Below are 24,762 nucleotides of genomic sequence, written 5' to 3' on the forward strand. Positions count from 1 at the left end.
CAGGGGTTTCTTAGGACACTAAAAGCACAGGGAACAAAAGGAAAAATAAAGATAAATGGAAATGCATTAACGTTACAGACTTTTGTGCTCTAAGGGATAAGCTCAAGACCATGAAAAGACAACTCACAGGATGGGAGGGAAAGAAATTTTCTTTTCATATCATGTATCTGATAAAGGACTGGCATTTAGAATATACAAAGAACTCTTACAAGTCAGCAGGAAAAGACAAACTCCAATTCAGAATGAGCAAGGGAATCTGCATAGATATTTCTCCAAAGATACACAAATGGCCAGTACTGAAAAGATGCTTGAAATCATTAGTCATCCGAGAAATGCAAATCAAAACCACAAGATACCACTTCACAGCCGCCAGAATGTGTCACACTAAAAGGACAGATAGTAACGGATGTTGGTGATGATGTGGAGAATTTAGGAACCGTCATACACGGCTGGTGGAATGTAAAATGGTGCAGCCACTTTGGAAAAGTCTGGCAGTTTCTCAGAAGGTTAAACACAGGGTTACCATATGACCTAGCACTTTCACTCCTGGGTGTGTGCCTAAGAGAATGGAAAATAGAGGTCTACACAGAGACTTTTACGTGAAGGTTCATAGAAACATTATTCATAACAGCCCGAAAGTGGAAACAGCCCAGTGTCCATCAGCTGATGAATGAACTAACAAAAGACAATCTGTCCACACAATGGAATATTATTTGGCCTATAATAAGGAGCGAAGTACTGCTGTGTGGTACCACACGGATGAACCCTGAAAACATTATGCTGATTGAAAGAAGCCAATCACAGAAGACCTCATATTGGATGATTTCATCGATAGGCAATTTGCAGAGCAGGCAAATCTGTAGAGACAGAGTAGATCAGTGGTTGCCGTGGCTGAGGGAAGGGAAAGTCAAGTGACTGCTGCTCATGGGTATGGGGTTTGTTTTGGGAATAACGAACATGTGGAATTGATTGTTCGCAGTTCTGTGAATACATTAAAAACCATTAAACTGTGTGCTTTAAATGGGTGAATCCTATGGTATGTGAGTTACATTTCAGTAAAGTAGAAAATGCAACAACTTGGATACCTTTTACATACCTACGTGCAAGTGGTTTGATTCCAAAATATACACCTGCCTTTCCATAGGGGCTTCTGTATGTTTAGTGTTGAATTTGGATTTTTGAGAGAGTGTAGAAAAGGTTTCCTCTCACTGGGTCCTTCATTCTTCCATGCCTTGCTTGTGAGAGGTTTAAAGTCACGCTGCGGGCATGACTATGTGGCCGAAAAGACTGTCCCTGACCTACGGAGCCAACGCCAGTCAGCACGGATGAAACTTCACCCAGACAAGGGTGGCCTTCCCGTTCCCTGTCGGCGCTGTGTTTCTTCCGCCACCAGACCCAGTTAGCTCCGTTAGGTATCTCGGGCACTTCCCTGCTGGTATCCGTCCGTTCAAAGTCTGTTTCAAATAGGGCGGAAAACGGCCTGCATCTCTGTACTGTTTCCCCCGCTCCGGCCACTTAACTCCTTAAGTCGCAGGCGCGCTTCCTAACCGGTGGGCCTCCGCCGTCGGCCAAGCGGGGATCGTTCTCCTCTACCTGCCCCGAAGCGGGAAGGTGAAGGAATGTCCTCCGGACTCCTTTTGCTCCTGGAGAGCCACCCTGCTGGCACTTGCTGCGGAGCCCGCCCTGTGCTCTTCCTGGGTCCTCGCCCCTCCCCGCAGCCGCACTGGCCCTTGACGCTGTCTTGCTGTGGTGACGAGCATCCGCTCATCCCTGTTCCTGTCTTCCGGGAAGGGCCGACGTAGCCTGTGAGCCCAAGATTCTTCACCTGGTCAGACCCTGTTCTTGGGAAACCTGATCCTGTCATCTAGCCCCAGGACTCTGTAATTTACCGTATTTGGTTCCCTGTTTATGCAAAAGGTACTCAGTTCTTACTTAAACAAATTGAAACAAGAGCTTTCAGTTCTTAATTACTAGCTTGAGAGGGCAGTGAAGCTAGAGGTTTTACGGGTAAATAGAAGTCGTCGTCAACTTGAGTTAACTTTTCTTTCTTTCCTCTTCACAGGTAATGGTAATTCGGGCTTTGAAGGGCAGAGCCGGTATGTACCGTCTTCAGGGATGTCTGCCAAGGAGCTCTGTGAGAACGACGACCTGGCCACCAGTTTGGTTCTTGACCCTTATTTAGGTTTTCAGACACACAAAATGAATACTAGGTAATTGTGAGTCTTTATCCTGACGTGGGGCAGGTGATGATGTTGAATTTAAGAAAAGAGATGCTAATTTTACTTCTAGTCAGAATTTAAAATGACATTAAAGGCGATTTTCTATGTGTGAGCCAAGAAAAGCAACAAAAAAGCTTCTAAGGGTCTTGTCAGTTTGAATTCCGAGTTCTTATTTTATCTCAGGCTGTTTCTATTAAAATACAAAGCTGGAGGAGCATCTCATGTTCTGTTTTACATGTTCATGATAATTATCTCAGCTGAAAGAAAAATCTTCTGAAACCTTGAAAATGTATGTGATTTTTTTCTGCTCAAAGTAGGTTACATCAGGGGGTTTTTTCCCATGATTTTATCATAGACTTTTCTTCTTTTAAGTAATTGCAACCGTATGTAGAAAATTTTGCCATCATGCTTAATCTTTGAGGTTCAGCTAATCACCGTAGGAGTGACTATTTTTAAAGACATGCTTCTGTGCAGCATGAGGATGAGAGATGCGCAAGTGCTCAGTAGCACTCTGTACAAACGCCCTCTGTACGAGGTAATATTACATTGCTTGTGAAATCTGTTACATTCTCTTAAACATCGTCTTTCCCCCAGAAAAGACCATTAGAAAATTTCATAATTGCCACCAGACAGTAAGTTTGAACTTCACGACTTTCCTTTACCTCTTGACTTGAGTTGGCAAAGGGTTTTCAAGGCTGGTGGAAGAGTGTTAACAGCAGGGACTGAGAATGTCAAGGCAGTTCTAGGCCTTGACCCCTCCCATCCTCCTTACGCTTGCGCTAGCGCTTGCGCTGATTTTTGTAGCTCAAGGGCCAGTGACAGCCCTGGAGGGACCTGGTCACCAGGTGACTAGTCGCTATTAGTGGGGTGAGGGAGGAACTGGTGTGTAAAGGTGATTAGAGGAAATCTTGTGCCATTTTTCCTGTTTTAATTCTGTCCCTTGCTAGAATTTAAAACAAGAGACCATAAGATTCATTTATCAATTATATTCTAAATCGAGAAAGAAGTAATTCAGATAAAAATGAGCCTTTGGTATTTTCTTTTTTTTTCCTTAAGATTTTATTTGAGAGAGAGAGGGAGTGAATGGGGGAGAGGGAGAGGCAGACTCTCTGCTGAGCAGAGAGCCTGACGTGGGGCTCAACCCCAGGATCATGACCTGAGCTGAAGGCAGATGCTTAACCGACTGAGGCACCCAGAGGCCCCAGTCCTTTGGTATTTTCTTGTGATTTCCTGTCATCATAGATCTTTCCTTTCCTTGCTAAAATGAAGTGACGAGTTGCCATGGATTTGAGGACTTACTAGAACAGCCCTGGCCATCAGAGGGGCAGAGACCTAGATTTTCTAAGTAGGCAGGTGGATGGCTGTTGTCTAGAAAGTCAACAGGACTGGATGCCCTAGATCCAGTTAGAATCTGATTTGGATTGTTTTGAGTCCATTTCCCTTCTTTCCCAGTGGGGCCAGCGCCCATTCTCCTAGAAGGTCCTGATAATATTTCAGAAACGTGACTCGTTTCACATAACAGTCTGAGAGATACTCTGGGTATTACTGCAAAGGCCCATAATTTGGGCCCAGAGTCGTCAAGAACGGGAAGAAAGAATGAACATGACATTCATCATGCCTTGTATACTGGAACACGGAAACGTAAGCTGTCTTAGAAAGCATTGCATCAAAATTAAATCATTCTCAGTGGTTTAGGAAAGAATTCCTGCGCATTCAGTTCCCTCTCCCCAGCCCTTTGTTCCAACGACGAGCTTCTGCGGTAGGAGATGACTCCGACTTTTAAATAAAAGTCCTCCTTGACGACTGCTTCCCACACTTAGTTTACACGTGAGTCACTTGGGGAGTCTTGTGAAGGCGCAGTTTCTGATTCAGGAGCTGTGGGCTGGGGCCTGAGACGCTCCACTTGTAACAAGCTTCCGCCTGTGCTTGGAATAGCAAGGTTCTAGGCCATCTGACCTACTGAGGTTTGTCGTGATGTCATCAGTGGATAAAAAGTTCCTTATCGGGAATTTCCTAGGCTCATGTAAAAACATGCGATCTGGGGCACCCGGGTGGCATAGTGAGTTGAGTGTCCAGCTCTTGGTTTCAGCTCAGGGTGTGATCTCAGAGTCGTGGGATTGAGCCCCACTTCGGTCTCCTCACTCAGCCAGGAGTCAGCTTGAGACTCTCTCCCTCTCCCCCTGCTTCTCTCTCTCTCTCCGCCGGCCTCTCTGCCTACTTGTGATCTCTCTCTGTCTGTCAAATAAATAAATAAAATCTTTAAAAAAAATAATTCCCTAGCTGGCTCTCTTATGAATGTTTATGTTTTAATCTTGATAGATCCCTACATTTATGGACAAGTAAGTCATGGTTATACCATGATTATCTAGAAATGGTGTAAACAAAGTGGTAATTTCAATTTATTAGGAAATATTTAGATTTAGTTGACTTCTGTTAATTATGAATATGAAATTCTTCCTTTTAACCAGAGAGCAGAGTTGCTAGTCATGCCTCTGATTTTTTTTTTTTTTTTAATTGTCTCTAATTTTTTAAAAAGCGCATGGAGAGGGACACCTGAGTGGCTCAGTTGGTTAAGCATCTGCCTTTGGCTCAGGTCCCAATCCCGGGGTCCTGGGATCAAGTCCCCACATCAGGCTCCTCTGCTTATGCTCTGTGTCAGTCTCTCTCTCTCTGACAAATTAATAAATCTTAAAAAAAAAAAAAAAGACCCATGGAGAGGTGATAGTTTACAGCAGGGGTAGACACCTTCCTAATAGCCCTTGTCGTAGGTGGTATGACCTGGAGGTTTCCATTTCTGGGGAGTGGGGCACGCTGGGCAGGAAACAACACAATGAGGAAATGGGGAGAATCTTCCCAGGAATTTTGGAACTTTCCTCTGTTTTTCTAACCCAATTTATACTTGGGCTTGTCTTACCCTTTGACTGCTGTGACCATCTGATTTTGTTTATGTATTTGATTTTAATATCTATTGTGGGGTGAGAATTTATAAATCACTTTAAATGTGACTTTAAAATCAAGTGCTTGATTAGAAAACATTTTTAGGCATTCTAACTTCATGTGATCGAAGGGGAGAGGATGTCGTGTGGGAAGGAGAATTTGGGCATCTCGGCCTTTGTTACTGTGCTGAGTCTGCCCACGGCTTCCCAGAGCTCCTGGGTGTCACAGTGTGGTAAGGACTTGTGGGACGACAACTATTGTAAGTCTGTTTAGAAGTTATAATACAACTTATACAAATAGTTTTTATCATTGTTGTTTGTTTTTGCATTTATATAGCGCCTTTCCTTCGAGGAGCTCAAGGCATTTTTCAAAATCTGACAGTTTTCCTCACAACAACCCTGTGAGGTAGGTAGAGCGCATTGCGAACAGTAAGAAGATACCAGCTAACCTGTGTCAGTCCGTGACGTGTTCCTTTGTGTTAGTTGGAGGGGTCAGCATAAACACGATTTTTAGAGCATTTTGCAAACCGTTGAAAGTAGTCTGATGTTAGTAGTAGCTGCATTTAAAAACCACTTGTACTCCACAACAGGGTAATTTTAAGAGAAAGCATTCATCAAAAGATCAGGAGTCACCCCCTGGGACTAGCTGAGCACTGATTACAGGACTCAGCCAGGTATGTCTCTGGTGGTCGTTTCCTTTCAGGTCCAGAAGGAATGAGGAGCTGTGGTTCTAGCATGATTCCTCAGCGTCTGCCAACTGTCCGTGTGCAGTCGAGTGTTCTTCAGAGGGGGAAATGTGTTCGCAGTGTTGCCTCACGGTCTTCTTATTTTATACCTTAAATATTTGAGCATTTTCTCTCTCTTCCTCCCTCCTTCCCTTGCCCCCTTTTTTCTGTCCCCCTCCTCTTCCCCCTCCCTCCAGTACGCTCTTGGGTGTACATGCTAATGGAAGGGCACAGTAGCACAGCTAACACACACCTGCCGCTTCCCTGCATTGCCACAGTGGTCCCTTGGGTTTGGAAACAGGAAAACCAAATAGCAAGAAAACCTGGGAAGTCAGTCTCTGGAGAGAGTGGGGAACAGGTGTGTGGGAGTGTGAATTCATGTTTCTTTCTGCCCTTTTTAATAATAAATGATTTCAATGACATATTTTTGTATTTCTTATACCAGCCATTGATCAGACGTGTGGGGAGAGGAAAAGGGTTCATCTGAGGTTGTAAAGTGTGTATTAAGAGAGGGAAGAGGGACATACTGGTTTGGAAACGCCAAGACCTGTCTCTCGTCTGCCCTGCCCTGCCATTTGCCAGCTCCTCAGATACCGAATTCAAAAGCAGAGGTTTGAGTCCACCCCCAGTCTCTGGCTGGGCTCTGCTGTGCTCAGTGGCGAACGCAGGTCAAATCCTCCTCTGATCATGAAACAGCAGAGGCCCTCAGAGTCTGCGTCAGAGAGTGGGACTCGGCACAAGGCCTTGGGAGTAACAGTCCCTCCACTAACAGCCCTCACTAGGCCTTGTTTTCCTCATTGATGGAACAAGAGCTCTGTTTCACATTACCTAAATATTCTTCCAGCTCTAAGAACCGTGGTGTGAGGGTAGTTTTGTACAGTTTGCGTGGTAGGTTTAGAACGATTGGGGTTAGGGAGAGGACAAAGGGTATTTTTCTCCTCAGTCACAGAAAAAATAGTTCACTTTTTTCTAGGGTTTTCAGTGCCTTTTGCTCTGGCCCTATTAGTTGTAACAATTATGTCATTCAGTAATTTATCTCCCCGCAGTATCTGTTGTAATGAGCTTTGACTTGAGCCGTGAGCCAGGTGGTTTTGATGTACCCCATAGGGTCATCGAAAACCTGTTCCGTCCCCTTCTGTCTGCACCCAGAACCGTCTCTTCCTCCTCTGCCCCACTGTCCTTTCACGCCTGTGGCAGCCAGCTGAGACAGTGGGTTTGGACAGGAAATTCCATCTAAAGTGAAATGGAAGTCCTTGCCAGGTCCTCATCTAGCAGCAGGGGACAGGTGTGGGGGTTTTGTTTGTGCTGGAAGCAGTAGAAGTCGGGAACGCAGAAACGAAGTGGGCGCGGGAGACCCAAGACAGATTGCCCCCGGACCGACGGCCGGTAGTCTCGGGTCAGTTTCAGCGTGTGAGTTACTTGGCATCGTGGACAAAGAGGAAGCAGAACCAAGGAGAGCTGGCAGGCGTTTTCAGAGAGGAAGGGCGGGTGTCCCGCAGCGGGGAGCGCACAGAAAGCCTATCGGGAGGAGCCAGCCTCCGTTTCTCCGTTTCAGGTCTGTAGCTTACTTCTGATGGTTCTTTAGGTGGATTTAGCCCTGACTTGGGCTTGCTTTCTAAGGCGTCTCTCATCGTCGGGTCAGTTTAAAGCGTGAAACGCAGGAAGACGGCTCAGCTCCCTGCCGCCGACATCGCAGGTGACTGCTCCCATCCGCTCTTAGTGAACGCTTGCTTTTCTGCCTCCTTCTCAAAACGTGGGTCCTCTCTTTCCCGCCATTTCATAGTTTGTCGTGCTCGAGGAGCTGTGTGGAGCCGACAGCTGCCAGGGCGTTTTGTGTGTCCTTTCTCTGCAGGGAGCTTCCCAGTGCAGCGCTGGGGCGAGGAGGGTTCCGGTTTTCTAAGAAAGCCAATCTGGACGAGATCTCTTGTGGTGGCTGCGAGTGAGTGGTTTAATATTCTGTCGGTGTGGAAGTGTGGATGTTCCCATAACTCTGCAGGGGATTTTGTAGATCGTTTTAGCAGTGGTTCCCCGAAACCCTGTCCCGACAGCCTAGTTAGAGACCTTCTGAATTGTTTAAAGGACTTGCACTCGCTTGCCTGTGAGGGCTGGTGTGCTGATTGAAATGGAAAATAATATAGGGCATTGTCCCCTTGGTCGTATGATCTCTCTGGGATGCGCCTGGAGTCTCTCTCATAGTTCTGCTCACCGGCTGTGGGAGGCTCGCTGACACCTGAGCTGTGGCTTGTTGGTTCCCGGCGGAGGTCAGCTTGCATTTCTAGAGTGGAGGTCCTCTAGGGGTCCCGTCCGGTAAACAGCACTCCCCCCACTCAGGGGCTCACGTCTACCCTCTTCCTTGTTCTAGCACTTTCCCTCAGTGTTGCTGGCCAAGCAGAATCCCTCAGCCCCGTCCAACTCTTTGAATCCACCCGCGTTAAGATCTTCTGCTTCGACTTCCCCTCACTCTGCCTGCCGCTTCTTTCCTCGCCGCTCACGTCACTCAGCGCCAGAACCCCTTCCCAAACAGACCTTACCCTCAGTTACAGTCGCCACGCTTGGAAGCGCTGTCGGGGGTGGTTTGTACCCTGTTCCCTTGCAGTAGCGGAGCCGTGCCCTGCTTAGCGGCTGGGTGCACGTGTGTGTCTCTCAGTCCCAGAGGGTTTTTCCATTCAAGAGCAGCGATCGTGTCTTCTCTCATATTTTTTTCCACACCAGCTGTGTACGCAGCTCCTAGTAAAGAATGCTTGGTGAGGTGCTGTGGCTTGAAATCTCGCTGACATGTGAGGAGGACCCGTGTGGGCTTACCTGGAAAGAAGTTCTGCTTGGGTTCCCCGTGCCGGAGTCTTCCTTCCGCGTTCGTGCGCGCAGGGTTCACGAGACGCGCAGTTTTAATGGTTGGAGTAAGTCGTGTAGTTCAGATACGTTGTCTTCTCCACCACTAATGGTTTCTTCTTCACAGTTTATTTGAATTGCGGTCCAGCTCCTGTTCTATTGTTGGACATTCCAAAAACAAAACAAAAGAACTTTATTCGGGAAAATAAACCAAAGGAAATTGACATGAGAAGAAATTTTGAAATTAAGATGCAAGTACACGTATTGCTGAGAGAACACAGCTTTAGAATACGGAGCTTTACAGAGTCTTTCTTGGGCCACGATGGTGCAGTATTCTGAAGGCATGGCTGGTTTTACGTAGAAGCCCTTCAGGAGTCTACCCCAGCGGTTTTTCCCTTTGAGATCACCAGTTCGGCAGTATCCCCGCTGGAGTTGTGCTTTTTGCAAAATTCTCCTTCGCTGTCTGAATGCATTTATCAAAGATTGATTTCACGTGGGTGTTAGACCATTAAGATGTGTTTCGGGACCTTCTGGGATACTAGTTGGTTTGGGATTTTTCTAACTGTGCACGTGGAGAATGTTGCTTATGGCCTGACGTTGTTTGCTTCATTCCTCTGAAGCTCATTGCCTTGCACTCTTCTGGTTTGGTTCTGCATGTTTTAAAAAAAATCTTGTCATTCTCTCAGGTAGACACGTTTTGTTCTAGATTCTTTGTACCATCCAGAGTAGGTGGCTAGCGTGAGCCTGAATCAGACAGCTTTCATCTGAGTCCTCTCGTCATTTCTCAGTTAAATGTAGCAGTAAATAAAAATACTGACATACAGCTGAAGAAAGAGAAGTTCTAGTTCCAATAATAATCAGGATTATTGATGACTGTCTTTTTCAAGTCTGGCGTTTTTAGGTCATTATCTCTTAGGAGCTCACAGCAGTGTCCCAGGGATGATGACAGATAACTAAAGTGAATGTTTTGATTTTGTTCAGATTTCGGCCTATTAAGGGAAGGCAAGAGGAACTAAAGGAAGTCATTGAACGTTTTAAGAAAGATGAACACTTGGAGAAAGCCTTCAAATGTTTGACTTCAGGCGAATGGGCACGGCATTATTTTCTCAACAAGAACAAAATGCAGGAGAAATTATTCAAGGAACATGTAGGTTTATTGATAAGATTAATACTGTTTTTCTGTTTGGATAAGAGGAAACGAAAGCTTAAATTTTAGTGAACGCTGAAACAACAGAGTTTGTTACTTAATTGTCTTAAATGTTTTACATTCTTGGTGATGGTTTGCTTTTATAACTGAGCAAGTCTAATAGGACAAACAATTTGATACAGAGTTAATACCTCTTTTTTCTGTTTTAGGTGTTTATTTACTTGCGAATGTTTGCAACTGACAGTGGATTTGAAATACTGCCTTGTAATAGATACTCGTCCGAACAAAATGGAGCCAAAATAGTTGCAACTAAAGAGTGGTAACTATTACACTAGTATAAGCCCATAGCGCCATTTCAGTGAGAGGGCTCTCGGCAGTAACTGCAGAGTGCCGAGAAGCTTGTGGGGAGGAGTGAAGCCAGAGCTCACCGGAGAGAAGTCAGGGTAGTGCCAATGCCTTGGCCCAGTGACCTGGGTCAGGACAGCAAAATTAGAAATCTCAGTTGAACCAGACCCTGTCCCTAAGCCACCGTACGGCTTGTCTTCCTTTTACTGAGCCTGAGCGCGGCTTGGCGACGAGACTACTGAAAGCCTGTGGGCACCAGGGCTGGAGCCCCTGGCTTCAAGAGTCCATCTCCTGCTGGCCTAGAGTAAGGTGGGGTGTGAAGTCTTAATGATCCTAGGAGTTTCACGGGTGGGAATGTTCTACTGCATTGCCTGCCTAAATATCCACATAGACATTTGTGCCCGTGCAAGTCGGGTGGTGAAGTTGAGCCCAGTAGGGAGGAAAGCCATTCAGAAAAGAGAGAATATGGGATTACGTGTTTCCTCTGATGCCTGTTCTTAAGTACTCTCCCAGGAGAAGGAACGTGTGGCCCCTCTCATAAGCTGCCGTCAATCCCCTCAGTGTTTTTTATATCAAAAACGTTAGAGCCGGGTACCTGAGAATAGGATGGCCAGAGAGCAGCGCGCCCAGGCCTCTGGGATAGGCGTGTGCACGTGAGCGGACGTGGGAGCATATGGAGCCCGGTCCCCTGCTCCGCAGGCTCCCTGTGTTGTCGGCGGATGTCGAGCTTTGAGGTCTTGTCTTCTAGAACCGCGCTGTTCAGTGCGGTGGGCACCAGCCACTTGTGGCTCAGTGTGAGCTGTCCGTGTGCTCTCTGTGCCAGACGGTACATTAATAAACTGTAGTTCTCATTAATACTTCTTCCATTGATGACCTGCTGGAATAGGATTGGGGTATATTGGGTTAAAATACACAACTAAAAGTAATTCCACCTGGTCTTTCTTTTCTTCTTTTTTTTTAAGACTATTTATTTGACAGAGAGATCACAAGCAGGCAGAAAGACAGATGGGGGTGGTGGTGTTGGAGAAGCAGGCTCCCTACTGAGCAGAGAGCCCCATGTGGGATTCAGTCCCAGGACCCTGGGATCATGACCTGAGCCGAAGGCAGAGACTTAACCCACTGAGCCACCCAGGCGCCCTGGTCTTTCCTTTCTTAATGTGGCTGCTAGAACGCGGAGGATTCCGTGTTCAGCTTCCATCACGTTTCTCTTGGATGGTGCTGCTCTGGAGGGTGGCATCCCAGAGCTGGGTCCCCAAGGCCTTTCCTCCTGCTGGTCTCTGTCTCCCTCATCCGCTGTCAGCAGGTTGTGTTCAGGGCCGCGGGCCTTGGAGTCCTTCCCGCCTACAGAACACGACAGTGCGTGCTGCAGGGGACGCAGACAGGGGGCTGGCCTGGCTTCCGGCCTGCAGTGCCTCCCGGGCTCCCAGAGCAACCAGGCAGCTGCGCAGGCAGCCGGGGGGCAAGGCGGGAGGGGGCTGCCGGGGTGGGCGAGGGCGGAGCCCGGTGGAGGTCCCAGGGGCTCCGCTGATAGACACACAACTAGGCATTCTCAATTCCTGCTGTTGATTGGACAGGCTTATTTTATTAACAAGAAGCCTTGTTATTTATAATTACTAGTAATTTTTAACATGACATATTTTAAATAGGAAACGAAATGACAAAATAGAATTACTGGTGGGTTGTATTGCCGAACTTTCAGAAATTGAGGAGAACATGCTACTTAGACACGGAGAGAACGACTTCAGTGTCATGTATTCCACGAGGAAAAACTGTGCTCAGCTCTGGCTTGGCCCCGCCGCCTTTATAAACCATGGTAAGCTGCGCTTGTCGGGCGGGCGCGAGTGGCGGGCAGACTGCTAAGACTTGGAGTGGCCGCGTCAGACCGCCTAAAACCTCGTCTCCCTGCAGAGGAGGTGGGCGATGGGTCATCTCTATCTTCCCCCACCAGCTTAGTAAATAAATAATGATGTGGTTGAGCTTGAGACGTAAACTTCTGTCGAAAGTTGTAAAATTATGTGGAAAGCTTATTTCAGATTTCTGTAATTGTTCGTGTTTCAGATCTTATCTACAGTTAATTGACTTTATCTTTTGGACATTTTTCAGATTGCAGACCTAACTGCAAGGTAAGCGGAGACCTTTCTTTATTTCCTGTGTTTTGTTCCTGCCTCACGTGTGAGTTTCTTAATGAGCCCTTTGTATTTCAGTTTGTGTCAACCGGTCGAGATACGGCGTGTGTGAAGGCCCTGAGAGACATTGAGCCTGGAGAAGAGATTTCTTGTTATTACGGAGACGGGTTTTTTGGAGAAAATAATGAGTTCTGCGAGTGTTACACTTGCGAAAGGTAGCGTATCAAGTAAGGCGGTGGTGGGCACGGCTGATGTCACTTCCTCCACGCAGGGCGGTCGTCTGTGTTCCGTAGCCTTGCACCTGGCACAGCGCGCGTGAGCAGCCGAAGATGCAGAGCTCCTCAGGGAGTTGGCACTTCGGCCTGTGAAATGTTCTTCTTCTGCTGCTGCTGCTGCTGAGGAGCTCAGGGTGCCAGTGTGCCTAAGGAGAGAATGGGAAATAACACACACACACACACACACACACACACACACACAGAGTGCAGAGTGGGGTTGCCCAAAAAATGGCACGTGACATCCACCACTGATAATTTGGTTAAAAAGCCTGAAGTTGTCTTGGGTATTACCAAACTGTGGCTTCTGGAATTTTTATGGTTGGTTGGTTTTAATTTTTTTATCCGAGTGTAGTTGACACACCACAGCACGTCAGTTTCAGGTGTGCGGCATAGCGATTCGGCCTGTGTTCACGTTCTGCTGTGCTCACCAAAAGCATGATGCCCATGCTTTTCGTAATTCCCGAGTTCTGTCTCTTCTTTAATAAGGAATCTCTTGCGACCCATCAGGATTCTGGAGTGCGTGTAGAAATCCCCCAGATCGGACGTGGTGGGACTGCTGGTTCCCACTCACTCGTTGCACCGGCTTCTGCATAGAAGAGCTCCCAGAGGTGGCCTCACGGGCTTGTCCGGCTTAGTGCTGCGGGAAGTACTCTGTCACGAGGCAGTCCATGTTGGCACAGGCCACTCAGCAGAGCAAACCTGGATTTCGTGGGTCCGTTTTTCTTACCTTGTGCTGTGCTAGGCGCTTTACGAACCCTGACTCGTTCGGCCTTCACGGCCATCCTGAGAGAGAGTACCAGTGACAGGTCCACATGGCAAGGACAAAAACGGGAGTGTCTGAACCCCGGGCAGCCAAACTTCAGAGCCCTCGTCCTGTCCACTTCATACTGCTTTTGCTGCTCCTCCCTCTAGAAACACCCAGCCGGCAGCCAGCCAGCCTGCGGAGAGAGGGAATGCCCCAGAGGCCTCACTTCCCCTCCTTCCAGGTAGCTTGAAGTATCGCCCTGTGTCCCAAGAGAGCAGAAACCTGGAGTCCTGGTGCTGTCCCAGCCATTTCTCTCCCGTCACCGTAGTCCTTGCCACAAGGAATGGCAGAAAACCTGTTCGTGGTGCCGCTGAGTTTTTGCCCCCTCCCTTTTTTGGGGGGGCGGGGGGAATGGGTGTAAAAAATTTATTTTCTACATAAAAAGTGGTTTGAATGTTGGTTAAATCTTAGAGCAGCTCACAAAAAGAGCTCTAGTCCACGAAGTGGTTTAATTATACTTGAGTAATGCCTCACCGATGTGCCTGAGCCGAGTGCCGACTGCCGGAGCTGAGACACTGTGGCCGCACTTCGTCAGCTGCGAGAGCTTGAGCAGCTTAGGTGCTTTCTGTGCCTCACTTACCCCATCTGTAAAGTGGGGATAACACTAGAAGCGAGCTCGCGGGGTCACTGTGAGGGTTAAGTTTGTTACTTCCCGCGAAGGTCACAGAACAGCACAGTCAGTTCTCAGATGTTAGCTGTCAGATTACTCTGTGGCTTCTGGTCATTTGCCCCCTGGAATGGAAGCTCTCTGGAGGCAGAGATTTCTCAGCCTTTTCGCTTGCTGCTGTATCCCCAGCCTCCGGAACAGTGCCTGGCACTAACTAGTGGGTTCTTGATAAATATTCGGTCACCGAATGAACGAACACAGCAAACGGTGTGCCGAATCAGCTTTTGGAGGCGGCTCGGAGAAACGTAACCGCGTACTCGGGATTCCGAACCCGGCCTGAAGCTGCTCTTTTCCTGGAATCGCGTGTGTCCTGCTCCTCAGGCACTTCTGGGCGCTGTGAGCCTCGGTTTCTCACTGGCCAGGTGGGGGTGAGCCCAGCTCCCCACAGGGTTAGTGTGAGGAGTAAGTAGACACACGAGCAGATCTGTTTGTGGTGGAAAGGCTCACTCCCGGCAGTAGCCAAGGCTCTTTTCACACTGTTTGAGCACATCGATTTAAATTGATCGTAAATATTCTTGAAAGTCTTAGGAACACCCAAGAGAGACGAGTCGGACTCACCCAGTTACTGGTCAGCGGTTAACTGAGCAGTTGACTTGGGTAAGGTCTGGTACGTGCCAGGTGGACAGACCTAGTGCGATGCCCGCTGTGAGGGCAGCAGTGACAGGGACATGCACACATGCGCTCTGCCAGGGGCTGCAGGATGGGAGAGGCGGGCGAGCCGAGGCTTACAAAGGCTCTGAGACCATCGGTGAGCGTCCAGGGTGCGTCCAGGAGCGTTTGAAGCTCCTTTGTGGCTGCCACCATCCTGACGATCGCTTTTGGGATCTGATGGGCTCCTGGGTAAGTGCTGTGGGTTTTACTGCAGAAAATGTGAGAAATAAACTCTAATGAGGTACCAAAAAATATGAAGGATTAGATTATTTTTAAGTTTATGTGGAAATATGATGATAGCCAAGAAAGTAAAGTTACTTTCTTACTCTTATTAAAGTAGAGTTAGAGGAGATTTGCATTGGTATCAGAAGTAGCCAGGAACCTGTTGTGATCAACACTGGATGCCTTTGGCCCAGAAGTGAACAAACGGATAAAAGGACACGAACAGAGAGGCCTGAAAGAGAGGCGAATGTGTGTGAGATCTGATAGCCCACACGGGGAGATGAGGATTTGTCTAATGAATGATGTTAGTATCATTCGCTCTGCATCCGGAAGAAGACCAAGCTGAGTTCAAGATGGGTTAAAGATGAAAATTTAAAAATACAATGCAAAATTGTTAGAAAAAGGCGTAGTAGAGATGTTTTGAAAGAAGGAAGATAAAAAACAGTGAATACAAAAATGTTTGAAATGTCAAAAGTAAAATCAAAGACGACTGATGAACCAAAGGGAAAACAGTACGCAGATGGCAAAGTTAATAATCCGAACAACAGAAAGTCCTAGAAGCTCAAAAGACAGACTCTGGAAGAGAAGGGTAAGGAGGATACCGCACAGAAAACCATGGCCATAAACGAGGCAGTTAGGACAGTAATCAGGTGTTCGTTATCACTGTCCGATTGGCAAAATGTGAGAGAGACAGTCTGTAGCGGTGGTGAGGGTATGGAGAAGCGGGCACTCACCTGTTAGTAGGGCCGTGCGTCGTGTGACAGCGTCGTTCAGAGTAAGTGTGCTTCTGCCGGGGGTCAGTCCCCCATGGAACAGTCTCTCCTGTGGAAAAAGCCCTCGCTAGTCAGGAGTCGGTTTGCAAGGGCAGTGTTCACGGTGGCGGACAAAAACAAACCCCTGCAAGTTTCACTGACCACCAATGTGGAATGATTGACTGCATCATGGCGTGTTTGTTCATGCAGGGTAAAAAATACAGTTTCCAAAACCTGTGTTCAGTTTAGATGTGTTCGTCCATCGCATGACGATAAAGCTGATTGCTGAGTGTTACCATACGTTTTGGTTGTGTTTTTGGTTTTGTTTGCTTAAAAAGAACTACCAGCATAGACGGGTGCGTGGTCCGTGGCAGAGGAGCAGGGGATGGTACCCGGGCAGGCGGTTAACGCTGGTACCCGGGGCTCAGGGCGTGCAGGCGGCTGACGGGCCTCTGGTGCTTCCTGGCTTAGATCTGGGATTGTTGTGCTCCTTGCGCAAGCTGGAGCGCGCCTCCCTTGCATACGTTAGAAAGAGAAAAGCAGGGAGTAGAGAAGCGGAGGAATAGTAGAGTTTTACCTAAAACCAAAACACCCTCTAAGTTCCAGAAAAAATAATTCCACCATGATTATTTGTATTTAAGCGTAATTTAAGTGTGGCCAATTTTTCAAGAAATGAACCAGAAATGTTGTAGGTTAAGGGGGAAAGACCTGGAATATCTCAAAATACTATATTACTCTCTTGAGCCCTGTCAGATAAAATTGCCTTTGACATTTCTGCATTCTCTGTCTGCACATGTTTTCGTGTGGAGTGGGAACTGCTTGCCCGTCTGGGTAACGATTACTTGGACGTTTTACTGTGACTTTTTTTTTTTTTTTAAAGATTTTATTTATTTATTTGACAGGCAGAGATCACAAGTAGGCAGAGAGTCAGGCAGAGAGAGAGAGGAGGAAGCAGGCTCCCTGCTGAGCGGAGAGCCCGATTGGACTCTATCCCAGAACCCTGGGATCATGACCTGAGGCAAAGGCAGAGGCTTTAACCCACTGAGCCACCCAGGTGCGCCCCCCCCATGACTTCTAACACACTTGCCAAGACCAGAACTGAGGCAGCCACACAATAAGTTTGTTGTGATTTTTTTTTTTTTAAGATTTTCTTTATTTGAGAGAGAAGCGCACATGCAAGCAGGGGAGGGGCAGAGGCCAAGGGGGAAGCAGGCTCCCCGCTGAGCAGGGACCCCCCCCCCCCGCCCCCCCCCCCACCCCATGCGGGACTCCCATCCTAGGACCCTGAGATCATGACCTGGGCAGAAAGCAAATGCTTAGCCAGCTGAGCTACTCAGGCTCCCAGTTTGTTGTGATTTTTTTGCAGAAATGGTGGTAAAAGTGGAATACCAGATCTGTTCTGGAAAAGTATAGAAAGCAAGAATGCTCACCCTACTTACCAGAAATGGTTTTGGTGATGGGTTTAGGTGTGTGGCCCCTAAGCTCTAAGAGGTCAGATTGTAGGAAGGGGAATCGAAAGTTTTGTTGTCCCTTCGCTGAAACTGGAGCACTGTGGTCACTTGGGGAAGTCACTGTGTCTTCAACCACATCCTGAAAAGAGGGAACTGTGTGGGCCCCTGCGGAGGCCAGTCCTGCCCCCAGACTGGAGGGCGCCCTCAGCCTTACTATGTGTTCAAAGGCTATTGTACAGCTTTTCGTTGACTAGCTGAAGACAGAAGCAAGTCAGTGAAGGCAATTTTGACCAAAGGGATTTTTTCATTTTTTTAATTGTAATATGTAACACCTTTTTTTTAACCTAAGTTACACTCTCAAGTTGAGCTGAGTAGAAAATCACCAGTACTCACTGAATAAAGTTAATGTCTGCAAAGCGAGGTTCAGTAAGGTCGACGAGAGCCTTTCCTGAGCACTTTCACTTCGGAAGAATTTATATAAAAATAGAAATTATTTTAAAAAATAGAAATTATTAGAGTAAGCTACAAACGATTCTTGTCCTGTGATAAAAGCAAGTCTTTTAATGCCCTTTATTAAGTAACATTGTGTTAATTATGGTCGTTCATGTTTATCTTAATAACTTGAAAGAAATTAAACAGTTTTTATTGTTCTGGAAGTCAGATTTTCACTGATACAGTGTAGCCATCTTGCATAGATTTTTTAGTTAATATTTGTATGTAACATCGAGCTCTAAGTAATGAATTAATTTGTGGAAATTCTCTGGTTTCTTTTTAATTCATTAATTCTTAATATGCAGTGTTGTAGAGGTAAATTGCGTAGAGCAGAGCTGAAATACAATTAACAGGTGGGTTAATTCAGCCACAATGTAGACCTGATTGGACTCACCAGCTTTGAAATGGAAGGATTAGTTATTTCCATCTACACCTGGACTTCAGGGTCTAGGAGTTTCTCATGGGCAGTGAATAATCAGTTGATAATAGTCACAATAATTTGTTGTTTAAAATCTAGAGGGTTTTTTGCATTAGTTTTCTGTACATTTTTAATTCTTTGGCGAGTCCTAGACTTGGCAGATTTCCAGTGGTTATTGAGGCCTCATCAGCGCGCCACATCTGTTGACCTGATGTGGCCGTGAGCCCTCAGCACGTGACCTTAGAGTGGGAACACTGTTTAACCTGTGCTGTTTTCTCTTTCAGACGGGGAACCGGTGCTTTTAAATCCAGAGTGGGACTGCCGGCACCTGCTCCTGTTATCAATAGCAAATACGGACTCAGAGAGACAGATAAACGCTTAAATAGGCTTAAAAAGTTAGGTGACAGCAGCAAAAACTCAGACAGTCAGTCTGTCAGCTCTAACACTGATGCAGACACCACTCAGGAAAAAAACAATGCAAGTAAGTAAGGGAGATTGATGAGCATCTATCTTCTTTTTTTATTACTATTTTTTAAAGTATTTTCACACAGTTGTCTTTCTAAAGTATGCTTCACTTCAGTAGTTTCGATCTTTTAAATATTGAGAGAAGCTCTGGGACTCACATGCTTCAGCAGCACCGCAAGGTTCTAGAAACGGTCCGAGCACAAAAGCGTCTGTCTCCCGCCTCCAGATTCAGTCCTGTCCTCTAGACTGAACTGTCTGCTTTTCTTGAATTCCTGGTAACTGGATACTCCATTCTTCATCATGTGTTCCAGGGTCGTCCTGTGTTTGAGAGAAACATTTTCAAGGTGTTAGTTTGACTGTGGCGATGGTGGTAGGTCCTGCAGGAAGACGGAGGACTGGGTAGAGGTGTGGAGGCACATCCGTGTCCCCGCGCCGAGCCAGTCCCTTAGCACGCGCGATGCCAGCCTGGGCGGCTCCTAGCTCTGGCCTCAAGGCTTCCACCTTTTTGTCGCTTGCTTGCCCTTTTCCAACTGAACTGAGCCCGTCCACCAGACCACCAGCTCCCAGGCCAGAGTTGCGATAGCGGAACGTTCGGAAGGTCGCTGGTACTCGCACGTGGTGCCTTAGCCACCACGGAAAGCAGCAAGAGAGGTGCCACGAAGAAGCCAGCATTAAGATACCGGTTGTGCGTGGGGGCAAGACCGAATGGAAACTGGAAACAGAGAGAACGGAGCATAAAGAGGAAAGAAAGTGGAGCCAGCGTAGCCGGGCAAAGGGAAGAGCGTCCTGTTGGTGGAACTTTGAAGTCCTGGGACCATGCTCATGGCTGCCGGTTTCCTCTGGGTAACACCAGTTTCCTCTCATTGCCACTAAAGCTGTAGGCTCGCTAGTCTGACTTGTTTCCGACAGGAATAAAGTTTCAGAGTTTTGACTCAGTGATCTCTAGGGACACCTGTTTTGCCACGCCAGGGGGCCATAGGTCCTTGGTAGCGCCTTGACGCCTCTGGAAGTCGCGCTGCTTGAGGGCCTCCCCCACCTTCAGCTGTTTGCAGCCCAGCGCGGTGCACCCCTCCCCTGCAGAAAACCCTGGCCAGAAGGGGAGGCCTCTCCCGCGATGGGGAATGTCATGCCGTGAGTTCCTGCGTCCACCTGCCGCTGGAGGTCAGGGGCCAGGTGTCACCCCGTAGCGGAAGAGCGGTACCGTGTTCCTAGCCCAGTGTCCATGCCCCGAGTGAGCAGAAAGCGCAGTTAGCCTGCCATTCGCTGTTGACTGTTGGTTCTCACAATAAATGGAACATAAGCAACGTTTGTTTTCGGAGTCTGGTTCCTTGGCGAAACTGGAGACTTGTGAAGCCCGGTTTAGAAATATATGCATGAAACACTACAGAGCGCGGACACGGCCACCACGCTGCGCACGCCGGACGGCTCTGTGACACGGGGGGCATTAGCTCTATTCCTACTGTATACATACTGAACTCGGGTCACCACGGAGTCGAAAAGAGCCTAACGTAGGCAGCCTCTGAAAGTGTGGCCGTCTGGGGAGTATTTCTTAGTAAGCCAAATCCTCAGAAGCCTCCTAGTTGCTGAAGAGCTGCGGAAATGTCTGAGACTCAGGCCCATCCCTCAGGGCGCGGCAAGCACCCAGGTCGTCAAGCCCAGCAGGCTGCGAGCGCCAGGGCGCAAGCACAGAGTGAGCCGGGGTCCCTCTGACCCGGGGTCTCAGCCTCACCGAAGGGCGATGCAGCGCTCCCTAGTGATTGCCGATGGAGGGGGGGGCTGAAGGTTCAGATCACCTTTCTGCAGGATTACGGTTGTCGGGACTGGGAGGGTGGACGGAGCCGACGTGGAGGGCCGGGCGCTGGGAGTTGACGGGCGCGGTCCGCGGTCCCGCACTCCGGGGGAGCGAGAGACTTCGCAGCAGCCCTCGCAGCCCGCCCTCCACTGGGCCACCGTCACGGCAGTGTCCCGTCAGGTCCCCACGGGTTTTCTTTCAGAAGGGATTGCTTTTGGTGTCTGCGTCTCGACCGTAACCTCCTACCTGTTCGAAAGAAAGACTTTTTGAGATCGCAGCTGGGAGCAAAGCCAGGGCCGCCCGAGCGTCTCCCAGAGGAGGCGGTGAACAGCTTGTGTGTTCTTTTTTAGAGAGACACCTCTGCCTAGTCGGGAGAAAAATTCTTTCTTCTGCACAGATCTCTTTTTTGAAAGGTGTCTCGAGAGCCACACGTAGACTGTTGGCTTTAGCGTCTGGAAAGAGGAGATGACGAGAAATCCATTTTCACAAATTCAGTCCACAAGCCTGAATTTTAAGGCCATTGTTAGAAGAGCGTGCTGTCTCAGGCCTCTCGTGGCTCGACGGCTAGGCCCCCCCCGTAGTGCCGCGAACCGGCTGAGTCGTGCCAGGGCCACGGGTTGCTGTGAGGCCTGGAAGACACGGCCGGTGGAAGGAGTTGGTCTTAACTCCGGAGCGCCCGTCCTAGAGATAGTGGACTGGGCCACCCGCTGCTCACTGTCAGCTGCCACAGACCTCACTGCCGATCTGAACCCTCCTTGATGCTGAGCCGGTAGGCTACTGCTCGGTCCTTTCCGACAGCCACTTGCAGGCTGCTCCTGCCGGTCTCCGCTGGTCGTGTCTGATGGAAGATGCTTGTTGTGCCTGATAGACTCGAACTGAGCTCTACAGTCTCGCTCAGGGTTTTCTGGATCTTCAAGTTCTGAAGATGGCAGGCTGTGGCCGGCCCTCGTGTTCCCTTGGTTCACGGGGACAGTGTGCATTTCTGGGGCCTTGCCAGTACCGAAGCCAGTCCGGGCGCGCGGGGAGCTTTGATGTCATTTCGCTGCTCGTGTCTGGCTGTCATTCTCGATGCGCACACGGGGCTGCCTTGTGATTTGGAGGGCACCGTGAGGTGGCAGTGAGGGCCGTGCCGTGCGGGTCCTGTCCCCAGGAGCAGGGACCGCCACTGTAACTCTGCGGCATACTTAGTACGGTAGCTCTTGAGTCACACACGCCACTCTGTCCAGATGCCGGCTCTCCCCCGGCAGGTGGGCCATCTGAGGCACGCTCAGCCGGACGCGCTCGGTTGCCCCGTGGACTTAGCACTACGAAGAAGGCGTGTTAGGATTGAGATCATACTGATTGGGCCATTTCGCACAGCATCGGCATATAATAATTGCTAAGAACGTGTCTCCGCACCTAGAATGACTGTCTTAGGTTTGTGCACTGGGGATCTGTCCCCGCCGCCAGGCCGCAGAGTCGCCCCGTGGTGTGGCTGCGCCAAGGCCAGAGCAGCCGCAGGGGTGCCCGATCTCCCCCGAGTCAGAGTCGTCAGTCCCTGGACCGACTCCCACTCGGCAGCATTGATGCTGTCCTCCTCTAGCCTACCATCCCTGTCCTCCCGAACCAGGGCGGCGTAGACCCGTCCGGGAGGAGGAGCCCTTGGCGCCCACGGGGCTCCCATCTTCGTCACATTGCTCACGTCGGCCTTGCCCAGCTTCTCTGGGTCTCTTCTGACCTTGGACTTGATGATCATACCTCTGCTGGGTTTTGTTGAGAAACTTTTTAAAACGAAAGGCTAGACTGACCAGTACACGAACACGCGTGAGATCTCCGTATCAACAAATCCACAGCATCTGGCGCAGTCCGTTCTGTGTGGTGTAGAACACAAACACGAGCGCCTTGTCGGTGGGTCCCGCGGTCGGCTGGCAGGGAGTCCTTTGGAAGCAAGGGCGAATGCAGAATCACCAGAAAATGAGACTCACCTAATGGGATAAGAAAGGAGCCGGACTAAGGAGGATCTCAGGTGCTCTGAAAACAGAAAGGGTCATTTGTAGAAAGTCCTGAAGGTCTCCCCGAGCGAAGCATTTCTTAATTGAAGTCTTAAAGGGGGGAGGGGACTGGCCAAGTAAAGTGTCTTCAGGGCGGAGGGAATTCATAAATGGAGACACGGGGATGAGTGTAGGACCCGAATAAGGAAAGTAGATCATGGCTGGAGTAGGGGGTAGGAAGGAGGGATATGACCATTGTTGGCATTTTTGGATTGATTCTGAGTGCATTCGGTTACTGAAAGTCTTAAAGCCCGGCAGTGACACGTACTAGGAAAGTCACTCCGGCCACAGGGTAGAGAACAGGCTGCTGGGAAGCAATGGGAGAGATGAGAAAAAGTAGGGGAGGGAGTCGCGGCGGTTCAGGCGGGGGACTATGAGGCGAGAGAAGTAGATGGCCGCAGGGACACCGCAGGAGGGGGCTCCACGGGACATGGTGGCTGACTGGGGAAGGCAGTTAGGGAAAGCAGGAGGGCGGGGTGACCTCCCGCCGCCCGCTTGGGCAGCTGTCTGTGTGGATGGTGGTGCTCCTGAGCAGGATGGAGAATTTAGAGGGAGAGCAGCCATGAAGCTTGACGCTGAGTTCAGTTCGGGGGTATGTTGACTGTGATAAGGGGTCCATCCTCGGGACCGTCTAGATGCCGGCGGGTGTTTGGCGTTCCCGATCTGTAATCTAGGAGGGAGGCTAGGGAAAGTACCAGTGCACCAGTGGTAAGAGCCGTGCAGGGGGCGGGGGTGGGTGCCTGTCACACAGAGAAGGCATGTGGTTTCCAGAGGGTCTAGGACAGCAGAGGCCTGAGGAGCGCAGTTGCGGGGGGCAGAGGGCAGGGCACGCGAGAGTATGCCCCTGTGGGCAGCCAGTGGGATGGGAGTTTTCAGGAAGAAAACCGGTGAGTAGTGTCCCATTCTGCAGAGAAAGGAAGAGGAAGGCAGGGCTGGAGAGTGGCCGCCGGATGGCGTGATGAGGTTTTCCAGGGTTGCCAAAGGCTGTCTCATTAGAGGGATGAGCTGGATCCAGGTTGCAGCGGGCTTGCGGTCCAGCACATGGGGTGTGTGTGTGCTGAAGGGGTGGTGGGTGCGGCGCGGGAACGGGCGGCAAAAGGAACAGGGAGGCCGGCAGCCACCAAGTTTGGTCCTGGAGTGGTCCTCGAGGAGTCTGGGCTGAGCCGGGGGACTTCACAGCCACGGTTGAGAAGGCCAAGTGCCGGACGCCGGACGCCGGCCTGCACCTACGCCAGCAAGCACCTGTCCAGTGGACCTCGGAGGAAGCCTCGTGAGCATAAAGAAATCCCGTAACAAAAGAAGGCCCTGTATAGGCTCGTGTTTTCAAAAATCATTTCCGGCAAGTTTGTAGGATTCTGGTTCATGCAACATCGGTTCTCCGGTCGAATGGCGCCCAAACCACAACTCCGGCTGTTTTAAGAATGAGTGGCTGCCTTGGGGTGGGGAGCCCATACGGAGAAGCGCCTTCTGGGTCCAGTCCGGGCGCTCGCTCCTGGGAGCTGTGCTGGTTTGGGTACCCCAGAGCCTCTTACAAGACCCCCTTGAGTCCAGAGCCTTCTCTCGGTGGTTTGATATGTTGGGAGTGCTTGTAGCGCATTCTTGTTCTCTCTCTCAGTAGAAGCTAACTAGTGGTCACTTACTTGCTGAGCCATGCAGAGGGAACAGCCGTCGCCCTGGCAACGTTTGGCCAAGTCCACGGCGACAAGTCTCTGCTGGGCAGTGTGTTTGGTTTACCCATAGCCACTTTTTCTCTCCCTGTTTTCTGGTGAGAAGTGGGGATTCTTACTTCCGTCATCTCAGCTTCCTTAGTGGATGACCCAAAGGAGTAGCTTGATGAGGAAGGGGTTTCGGGTGGGGGCCGGCGGGGACCATAAGGAAATGAGAAATGGACTCCTGTAAAATGCTGTGCACACAGGTCCATACTGTCAACGGAGAGAAAAAGACAGCAGAAAGTCCCTGGTAAGGTCAAGCTCACTGCGGAAGCAGCTTAAACTTGAGTCACCTATAAGCATTTTGCAAATCCGATCGGGGTCCTCGGGTTGGGGATTCCCAGTAGGGTCCTCGCAGCCTTTCCGTGTGCTTGTTCAGAGGAAGTTGGATCCCCCTTTGTCCCAAGAGTGTAATTCTAGTCGCAGGCTTCTTCCCGCCTCAGTTCGGTGGTTGGCAGCAGGCGGTCCCTGGAGGGACGCGGCCAAGAACGTTCTGCCGCCCCTGGAAGTCTGCTGTGGCCCTCACGGGGTTGGAGCAAGAACTTTGTGAGGTGCGGCTCGTTGTGGGATTAACGGTGTATAATTCTTAGGGTCTGTCTTGCTTGTTTGAAACCACTGTGGTAGAGTGTCTGTTAGAGCTCAGTGATGACGTATTTCTGTTCTGTATCACCGGTCAAGTAATATCCTTCCTTGGAGTCGATGAGTC

At 49.4% G+C, this 24,762-nt stretch overlaps 1 protein-coding gene across 8 annotated transcripts in view; it reads left to right on the forward strand.

Moving 5' to 3' along the window:
- The window catches only part of KMT5B (lysine methyltransferase 5B), a 48,920-nt gene that overhangs the window by 20,828 nt on the left and 3,330 nt on the right, over positions 1-24,762 (forward strand). For 7 of the 8 annotated variants that reach the window (XM_046015710.1, XM_046015707.1, XM_046015708.1 and 4 more), the window contains 8 exons: positions 2,063-2,210; positions 5,493-5,561; positions 9,691-9,856; positions 10,066-10,175; positions 11,848-12,014; positions 12,305-12,324; positions 12,406-12,542; positions 18,345-18,541. In XM_046015710.1, coding sequence (XP_045871666.1) covers positions 2,063-2,210; positions 5,493-5,561; positions 9,691-9,856; positions 10,066-10,175; positions 11,848-12,014; positions 12,305-12,324; positions 12,406-12,542; positions 18,345-18,541 — 1,014 coding nt within the window. Of the gene's footprint in view, positions 1-2,062; positions 2,211-5,492; positions 5,562-9,690; positions 9,857-10,065; positions 10,176-11,847; positions 12,015-12,304; positions 12,325-12,405; positions 12,543-18,344; positions 18,542-18,836; positions 19,832-24,762 lie in introns of those variants that run through there. The other variant, XM_046015712.1, reaches the window with a different exon arrangement.

This window comes from Meles meles, chromosome 8 (assembly GCF_922984935.1).
Source record: "Meles meles chromosome 8, mMelMel3.1 paternal haplotype, whole genome shotgun sequence".
NCBI classification, from domain to species: Eukaryota; Metazoa; Chordata; class Mammalia; order Carnivora; family Mustelidae; genus Meles; species Meles meles.